The following is a 9,403-nucleotide window of genomic DNA, read 5'->3' on the forward strand; positions in this document are numbered from 1 at the left end:
AGGACGTGGCAAAGCCAGGGCTCTGCAGTGGTGAAATGTCAGCTTTGGCCAGAGCGGGGATAGTGCTGGGTGTGTGGGTGAGCATGTGGGTGTTTGAAGAGAGGAACAGGTGGGTGGGAGGGGGTAACATGGGTGGTTGGAAGGGTAATTGTGAGGTTGAAGGGATGTAGGATTAGAGGGGTATAGGGGGAGGCACGTGGATGGATCGATAGGTGAGTGAATGATGGATGTGTGAGAAGATGGGTATGAGGGTGGGGGAAGGGAGGGTGGATGGGGTATGAGTAAGGATGGGTGGTAGGTGGATACGAGGGTGGGGGGGACAGTGTAGCATGCATGGTTGCATGAAGGGATGGTGAGATGGGTATGTAGGCAGTTCGGGCTAAAAGGGGGTTAGGCTGGGCCGGGTAGGTGAGAGGGCAGACATTAAGCAACGCTACGCTGGGACAGGTAGCGCGAGTGCCTTGTCCCACCAAAGGCTGGGGGACGCAGCCGTCCCAGCCCTTAGGAACGCTGCGGGGACGAGGGCCGCACATCCCACCGCTTCCCAGCTGCAAAACCCTCCCAAATCCCCCAGGACGCTGTGCTCCGGCCCCCAGGAGGGCGGCAGCTCCGCGGGGAGACCGTGACCCCCCCCCCCCCCCCCCCCAACCAGGCAGGGGCGCCCCCCGTTATTTTTGGCGGGGCTTATAGCGTTGCCATCCCCGGTTCGAGGCTCGGGAGCCCCGGCTCGGCCCGGCTGCCGCCTCCCAACGTTTTTGGGGGGTATCCCTGGTGGGGCGGCCCCATCCCCAAACCCCGCATCCGTTTCCACGGTAACGCGGCCGCGCGGGGAGCCGCCCATTGGCTGCCGCGGCCGCTGATGTCACTTTTGGGGGCGCCCCGGTGTTGGGGGATGGGGCGCGGTGTGGGCGTACCTCGGCGCGGCCCCGCCCCTCCCCGCCCGTGGGCGCGGCGCGGCCCCACCCGCCCCGCCCGGCACCGCCCGGGGCCCGGGCAGCGCGGCGATGCACTGCGAGGAGGCGCGCGGCAAAGTGAGTGCGGCCGGGCCGTGCGGGCGGGGGGCGGTGAGGCCACCTCCATCTTCCACCGCTTCTTAAAGGGGCAGCGCGTGCCCCGCGGGGGGAGCTCGGCCCGGCTCCGGTACGTCCCGCCCGGGCCGCTCGGTGCCTTCTCGGGGCGGCGGCCGGGGGCGGGCCCGGGCGTGCGGTGGGGGCCATTTTGTGAACGGGGCGGGGGGAAGAGATGGGGCGCACGGTTCTGCGCGGGGGGTGGGGGAAGGCCCCGTTGTGCCCGCGGCGGCGCCTTTAAGAGCGGCCCCGCTGCGGGGCGTGCGCCGGGAAGGTCACAGCGGGGGAGAGGGGGCGGGGGGGGCGGGGGTGCGAGGCGCGACGTCGCCGTGCGCGCGCCCCGCCCCACCTCACCCCCCCACGCCCTTTGGTCTTAAAGGGCCATACCCGGGGCTGGGTCCGGAGAACCCGGCGGGACGCCGTGGGGCGAACGGCACCCTCTCCTCCTCTTTCACCCCCAGCTGTGCCTCCCCCACCCTTCCCTCCTCCCGGTTCCCTCCCGACCTCCGGCACCGCGAGCAAGGCGGGGCGGAAATTCCTGGGGGGGGCGTGGCCGGGCCACCCTCCCCCGGGGCTGCTTCGGCCCGGCCCCCCCCCCCCCCCCCTCGGCCCGGCTGTCGGGGAGGGGGGGCAGGAGCCAAAATGAGATCGGGAGGGGTGATTCCCCCCCGAAGTGTTCCGTTGGGGTCGCACGGCACCGTGGATCCTCTCCCTCGTGCCTTTTGGGCGGGAATGTATGGATGCTATAGGAGTGCTATAGGAGCCGGTCCCTATAGGTGAGGCTGAGCCCCCTCCTCCCCGCCGTAAGACCCGTGGTCCCGTTGAGTTCACCTTCCCGTTCCCGCGGTAGGATATCGGCAGCGGGACCCTCCGAGCACGCCTTGCTGCACCCTAACCCCGAATCGGTGTGCGGTGTACCGCTGAGTCGGCGCTGGGGGGGACCCGAGAGAGGGGACGGCTCTTTGTGCCCTCCCGTGGCTGTGGGGTCCGTGAGTGCGCTCAGCTCCAGGGGTCCTTGCCCGCGTCCCACCCATCCCCAAAGGAGCGCTGGGCGGCTCCGCGTGTGCGGGGCGTGTGCGGACCGGGCGTGCCCGGGCGGGGACACGCGTGGGTGTGGGTGTGCGGGGCCGTGGGCCGCTCTGCGCCCGCAGCAAGGTGCGTAACTGGGGGTCGGCTGGCTGGGAAGGGTTCGTACATCGCGGCGGTCCCAGCGTTCGGGGGTCGCGCGCCCGTTGGGGCGGTTGCAGGGGGCGGCTCCGTGCGGTGCCCGCGGGGCCGGGCCGTGCCCGCAACCCCTCCCTGCTGCTAGCTCGCCGCGGCCGGGCCCTTTTAAGGAGCTCCACCCCGGGCCGAGCCAGGGTGGAGTCGTGAGGCTATTCGCACCTCCCGCGCGGCACGGCACGGCACGGAGCGGCGCGGCGCGGGCCGGGAGCATGATCCTGCCCGCCGAGGGGATGAGCGCCGCGCATTCGCGGAGGAGCCCCCCCCGCGGCGCCTGGCGGGTGAGCGGCCCCTTTAAGAAGAAGGGGTGTGTGCGGTGGGGGGGGGTTGGGAGGGTCGGTTGAGGGCAGCGCGGCCCCTTTAAGGCGCGGGGGAGGGGAGCGGGGTGGGGTGGATGGGTGTTGGCCCCGCCCCCGGCCCCCTCCGGCCCCGCCCCTCCATCACAAAGGCGCGTGGGGGCAGCGGTTGGAACAGGTGCGGGGCTGCCGGTTTCCCCCCCCCGCAGTGGGTTATGGTGAGCAGCGAGTTGGTGAACTGATGAGCACGTTAATTAACGAATGAGCGGGGCGGCGTCTGGGTGCAGAGCGCTCTGACACCCCCCTGCTCCCCCCAGTTTTGGCAGGCGGGAGGCTCGGGGCGGGGCAAAGCGGCCCCCAGGATGAGCTCGTCCTCGCTGCTGGCCGAGGCGCCGCTGGAGCCCCCCGTGCTGCTGACCGACATCAAGACGGAGCCCCCCGAAGAGCTGCTGGCCTCCGACTGCAGCCAGCCCCAGGCTGAGCCCGTCGATCTTTCCCTCAACAAGTCCAAGGCTCCCCCGCCGCCGCCCCCCGTGCAGTCCTCGCCCCTGCTGGTGGCCCCCCCGGTCCCTGCGCCCACCATCTCCATCGCGTCCTCGGGGCTCGGCACCACCTCAGCCATCCCAGCCGTGCTATCGCCCGGCTCCATTCTGGCATCGTCGCAGGGCAGCGGCGGGCAGCAGATCCTGCACGTCATCCACACCATCCCTTCCGTCAACCTGCCTAGCAAGATGGGCAACCTGCAGACCATCCCCGTGGTCGTGCAGTCGCTGCCCGTTGTCTACACCACCATGCCGACCGATGGCGTCACCGCCATCACTGTCCCGCTCATCGGGGGCGACGGCAAGAACACCGGCTCTGGTAAGGGGCTTGTTGAGGTGTTTGGAACCCCCCGTTCGGTGGGCCCAGCCTTGGTCCTGTCACAGCCGTAAGACGTGTCCCCATCTGGTAGGACACATCCCCTGCAGGGAACCCATTTCTCCACCAAGGATTCCCCGGGACCACTGGTGACTTAACTTCCAGAAGGTGTCCCCAGGCCCCAGCATAGGACAACAGAACTCCAGAGGCAGCCCAGCCCTGGCCATCCGCCTGTGCTGAGCAGGGGACGGGGAGGTGCTGCTGGCTGGCTGGCTGCCTGCCCGTCCCGCCCAGCTCTGCTTTCAGTCCCCGCTGTGTCCCCATTCCCCGAGGGTGGGGTGCCCTGGACGTTCCCTGCTTTGGGAAGGAAGAGGTGTCCTCAAGCTGCACACCCCCCCCATCCCCCATAGCCCTGTGCTAAACCCCCACGGCACGGAGTCACCTCTCTGCCCCAGATCGATGTAGGTTGCGGCGGGGTGGGCTGAGCCCTGCGGCGTGGTGGCTTTTCTGGGAGGTCGGTGATGTCTGTCAGCGTGCTTTGCTCACCAGCCTCCCCCAGCCCGTCCCCCCTTGCTCCTTAATAGCTTTTCTTTCCCACCCCCGCAGTGAAAATGGACCCGGGCGCCATGTACCCCATGGACATGCCGAGTGACAGCGAGGACAGCGCCTCGGAGAGCGGCCCTGCGCCCTTCCAGGACCTGCAGCGAGAGTGAGTGCGCCCGCGGGTGCCATCCCCGTCCCCGGGGCAGACAGCCCGCTGGGGGCCGCCACTCACCGCCATCCCTCCGCCCTTCCCCAGGTCCGCCACGCCGCGCCTGCCCCGCGCCGACTCCCCCGACCTGAAGAAGCGGCGGATCCACCAGTGTGACTTTGAGGGCTGCAACAAGGTATACACCAAGAGCTCCCATCTCAAGGCCCACCGGCGGATACACACGGGTACGGAACCGCGAGGGCGGATCGGGGGAGGCAGCGGAGCTCGGTGCCCTGCTCGGGGGGGGGCGTTAACAGGGCGCTCTGCCCCGGCGCCGCCCCAGCTGCGGGCCGGGAGGGGTCGGGGTGTGGAGGGGCGCGGCGCCGTTACGCCCCGTGCTGCCGCTCCGAGCGGGTACCGTAGTGCCCCTAATGCGCGCCCGCGCTGCGCGCCACCGCCGCGGGGGTGGTACCGTAGGGCACCTAATATACGCCCACACGGGGCGCCGCGTTTAGGGGGCGTTACCGTAGCGCTCCTAATGCACGGGAGCATACAGCCACACGAGGGCACTGCTGCTCGGGGAAGGAAGGACAGCCGGACGGACTTGACAGGCTCGAAAAGTGGGCCTGTGGGAACCTAATGAGGTTCAACAAGGAGAAGTGCTAGATATTGTGATTGCGTCGGGAAATCCCAGGTGTGTGCGCAGGCTGGGAGAAGAACTGCTTGAGAGCAGCCCCTGTGCTCTGCCCTTTGTGAGGCCCCATCTGCAGTACTGTACTGAGGGCTGCAGACCAGGAAACAGGAAAGACGTGAATCCGTAGGAGCAGGTCCAGAGGAGGGCTGTGAAGGTGATCAGAGGACTCGAGCAGCTCTATGAAGAAAGGCTGAGAGAGGTGGGGCTGTTCAGGCTGGAGAAGGCTCCAGTGAGACCTCATTGCAGACTTCCAGTACATGAAGTGCTTATAAGCAACTTTTTGTATGATCTGATAGTAATAGGGCAAAGGGAAACAGTTTTAAACCAAGAGGGGAAATTTAGTTTAGATATTGGGTGGTAATTCACTCAGAGGGTGGTGAGGCCCTGGCACAGCTGCCTAGAGAGCTATGGGTACCCCATCCCTGGAAGTGCTCTGAAGTGCCTTGAGCACTTCAAGGCCGGGTGGGATGGGATCCTGGGCCAACTGAGCTGGAGAGGAGCAACCAGCCCACAGCAGGGGTTGGGACCAAATGGGCTTACAGTCCTTTCCAGCTCAACCACTCTGTGATTCTATGATCATGGTGCAGCTAACTAGGCAACAACACAGCTGTTTTAGGGGTGTTACCATGGTGCAGCTAATAGACAGCCACACGTGACGCACAGCCGTGCTGGGGCACCGCTGCGTGAAGGGGTGTTACCTAAAACGCACGCCTATACTGGGAAACCACTGCTTTAGGGGCGTTACCGTATTGCACCTACTGCACACCCGCGACGGGGAGCCACTTCTCTATGCGCGGTACCGTATTGCATCTAACGCACGCCCCCAGATAGCACGGCGTCCAGCCGGTGGCGCCCGCGGCCCGTGCTACGCCGGGGAAGGGCGGACGAGGAGGGCTGGAGGGCGGTGGCTGCCTGGGCACACCCCGCTTCCGTGCTGACCCCCGCTCCCCGCAGGCGAGAAGCCCTACAAGTGTACCTGGGAGGGCTGCACCTGGAAGTTCGCCCGTTCCGATGAGCTGACCCGGCATTTCCGCAAGCACACGGGCATCAAGCCCTTCCGCTGCTCGGACTGCGACCGCAGCTTCTCCCGCTCCGACCACCTGGCCCTGCACCGCCGGCGGCACATCATGATGTGAGGAGCCCAGCACGCGGAGCGGGGAGACGGAGGCAGCCTCGTTCCCTGCGTGCAGCTGAGGGACTGCGGGGCTGGCGGCGAGCGAGCCCTGCACCGGTGCGGGATGGTCTCCGGAACGTGCGCCTCTTCTTCTGGACCTCTCCTCCCCGTTGGCGACACCCGGAGGCTCCTCTCGCCGCGGCCTCCCGGCCTTCACCCCGGCCGTGCGCGCTCACCTTTCCAGGGGCGGTGCGGACGCAGCCACAGCCGAGGTGGGGAGACGTCCAGCCTTGTGTCTGCCTCCTCCCAGCCCACCTGCATTGCCTCGTCCTGCCCCAAGGGATGGGGAGAAAGGAAAAAGCAAAAGGGGAGGACAGAAAGAACCCTGACCCACCCGTATGAACACCGCCACCAGGAAAAGGGAAACTGCGGAACGTGGAACTGTGATTTTATGGAGTTCTAAGGGGGGTGGGAAAAGGGGGGGGGTCACGCCGGCTTTCAGTTTTCGGAGACTATGGGACAGTTGAACCATTTATAAGTTAAAAAGGCATCAGCCTCCCTATGGACTGTGGCCACGCACTTTTCTTTGTAATTGTAATTGTTGTTTTTGTGGGGTTGGCCCAGCTCCTGTGCTGGGAGGGCAGAGGGCTGTGGGGAGGGGGGGAGGGTCAGTGAGGGGACAGTGACCATCAGGGCCGCTTGAAGGGAGGAGCTTCAAAAAGTTCCTCTAAAGCTTCGGGAGGAGGCAGAGCCCTTCCGGTCCATGGCTCTCCTAGGGGCTTTTCCTCTGTATGCATGTGTGTCTGTGTGTCCCCATCACATTCCCTATCCCAGAGCAGCACTCTCCATCTGATCTGAATGCTTGGTGGTGGGAAACAGCCCTACATCCTTTCCTGCAGCCTTGGGGAGACCCATGCAGCCCCGGATCAGGAGCTAAGGACAATGCATGGGGGCCAGCACCACTAATGGCCCACAGCAAAGGTCTGTCCTGCAAATGTGCCCAGGATGGGTGGGATGGTGGTGGAACCTTTTGGGGTGAGGGAGTGGGGACATTTCTTTGGCTTTTTTTTTTTTTTTTTTTTTTTTTTTTAAACCATGGGATTTAAAACTCCTGAGCTGTGATATTTGTACAAAACCATTTGACGTTTTTCTACAGGGGAATAACATTGGAAGCAGAGGAGCCTGGTGGTGTGTGTCTGTGCTGCAGCAGCGGCAGGTTGAGCATGGGGACGAGCATGGCTGGGCTTCATCATCTCCTTTGCAGGGCTCCCGAGTTCCTCTTCTGAGGTTTTATTGAAAAGCAAGAGGTCTAAAAAAGGAGAAAACAAAAACCTAAATTGGGTGCTTTAGCTGCAACCCATGTTGTCTCCAGGTGCATCAAGAGGAGAGCTGATATGTGGAGCAGAAATTGACTGCACCAATGACGGAGAGACGAAGAACACAACGTGCATATCCCCACACTGCCTGTCTCAGCTGCCCATCACAGCTCCGTCAGTTCCCACTGCAGGCTGGGCATGGCCCTGTGCTTGAGGAAGGTGCCTGGGTCCTGCTGGGCTCCCACCTCCTCCCTTAAGATCCTCTGTCTCTGTCAACCCCATCCCCTGTGCCCTCAGGGCACTAATCACCTTTAATTGCTCTGAGTATCCTCACTGGGAACCTCTGCCCACCCTCCTGAGCCCCGGGCTCTCATGGTGCTCCCTCACCTTCCTGAGCCATGCTGTGGCATGCTGGCCATGGATCCCAACCTGTGGGCCGACATCAGGCCTGCCGTGTCCCTGTGGACCTGCCTGGTGGCCATCTTGACCTGCTGAGTCTCTATGGAAGCTGCTGGCCCTTTCCTGTGCCCGATGCATGGGAACACACACCTCACGACCTCCTCTGAGAGGCTTATGGACCCGAAAGGCCTCCAAGATGTGCTCTGGAGGCTGCAGGTAAACATCTCAGCCTGGCCATGTTCACAAATGACTTCCCCATGTGTCTGGAAGCCACAACGCGTCCTCGCAGCCAGCCAGTAGCCCCCTCTGGTCCCCAGCTCTACATGTCCAGGCCAAGGGCAAGGTGAGCCCCAGAGACGTTCAGGTTGACTTGTTCCTTGGGGCAAGAAACGGGTCCCAGCCGAGCTCGGTGACCCCAGACCCATCCCTATGCCTTCTGCTTCCTCTTTGAGACAGCAATCCTGATCCACGGTCCTTCTAACGCTGTGCTGAGGCGGCCATGGCACCTGCAGAACCTGCCTGGACCGCAGCAGGGATCTAGACTTCAGGTTGGCTTCACCATAGCTCTTCCCAATAGGAATCTTCCAGGCATTGATCTTCCAGGTGGGGGGTGAGTGCTTGACCCCACATAGGGACCTTGCCCCGTTTCTCCCCCAGGCTGTGGGGTTGCCCAGTGCTGTGGGGTCATCTTGGTTCGTGGTGCTGGGGGGCCGGGGGCCTCCTGCCCACACTCACCGGACTGGTTTAGCAAGAGGAGGGGCAGCCGCCTGCTTTGAAGGGCTCCCTGGAAAGGTTCGATGGCTGCAGGAGAAAGGAGAAGGCAGGAGAGGTGGTTTTGGGTTTCAGCGGGGGGAGCCGGCAGCCCTGCAGAGCTTTGTCTGCTGCTGGTGGCAAAAAGGAACCTGGGGATCCTCCTGCATGGGGCTCCCCACAGCCTCTGTGCAAGAACAGCTGCACCTGATGGGAGGTGAATTTGGGGAGGACTGGGGACAGTGTGAGAGGTGGGTGCTGCCCTCAGCTGCAGTTCAGGGATGCTCAGCCCCCGGGTAGGGCTGTGCACCAGGAGATCTCCGCGCCTGGGAGAAGGGGCAGGAGCCTTCATACTGCAAGGGCAGAGCTCTGCCTGCTGGGGGAACGGGGCCGCCAGGGAAGTGGGTTGGGGTTTTTTTTGGCTAGAGAGGCAGTCTGTATTCCTGCATTGTTCCAGGTTTGGGCACTCCTGATACATATTTTTTTTTCCTTTGCCCTCCTTAAAAAGGGATGACTTGAAAAACAACCTGGTCGTAATTGCAAAAGAAAAAGAACTTCACAGAAAAGACAAACGTGAACTGGGCACAACTGCAAAAAACCAAAACATAAAACACCAACCCAAACCAAGCAAGGCATCATTGCAAAAAATCCTGGGTGTGATTGCTTGGTCTGTCCATCAGAGCTCAGGAGGAAACCTCTGTGCCCTCACGCCCGCACTTTTAAAACTTTTTCAAGAAGTCGTTTAAAACTTCGAACAAAACGAGGGAAAAATGAAGTGAGCTCCTTCCCCCCTCACCCACTCGCTTTCCCTCTCCGCGGCCGAGCGCTGAGGAAGGAGGACCCCCGCCCCACGCGGAGCCCCCCGGGCACAGCGCACCCCGACCGGCCCACCCCGCGGCCGCCGTCCCGTGCCGGGTCCCCGCGGGACCGAGCGGAGCGGGGCGCGCCCCGAGGCCGCTTTTATCCGCCCGGGGCCGGCAGCGGGGCCGCGGCGGGG

General features: G+C 64.0%; 1 protein-coding gene across 1 annotated transcript; it reads left to right on the forward strand.

The window, feature by feature from the left end:
- Positions 1 to 2,500: 2,500 nt before the first annotated feature.
- KLF8 (KLF transcription factor 8) lies at positions 2,501 to 5,963 on the forward strand (the record flags this gene model as incomplete). Its single annotated transcript, XM_079541951.1, has 5 exons — positions 2,501 to 2,569; positions 2,902 to 3,445; positions 4,049 to 4,151; positions 4,242 to 4,378; positions 5,782 to 5,963. 5 exons carry the CDS (start codon positions 2,501 to 2,503, stop codon positions 5,961 to 5,963), a joined length of 1,035 nt encoding a protein of 344 aa, XP_079398077.1.
- Between the last annotated feature and the right edge of the window lie 3,440 nt (positions 5,964 to 9,403).

Source organism: Tetrao urogallus (genome assembly GCF_951394365.1).
Source record: "Tetrao urogallus genome assembly, chromosome: 13".
In the NCBI taxonomy this organism is placed as follows: Eukaryota; Metazoa; Chordata; class Aves; order Galliformes; family Phasianidae; genus Tetrao; species Tetrao urogallus.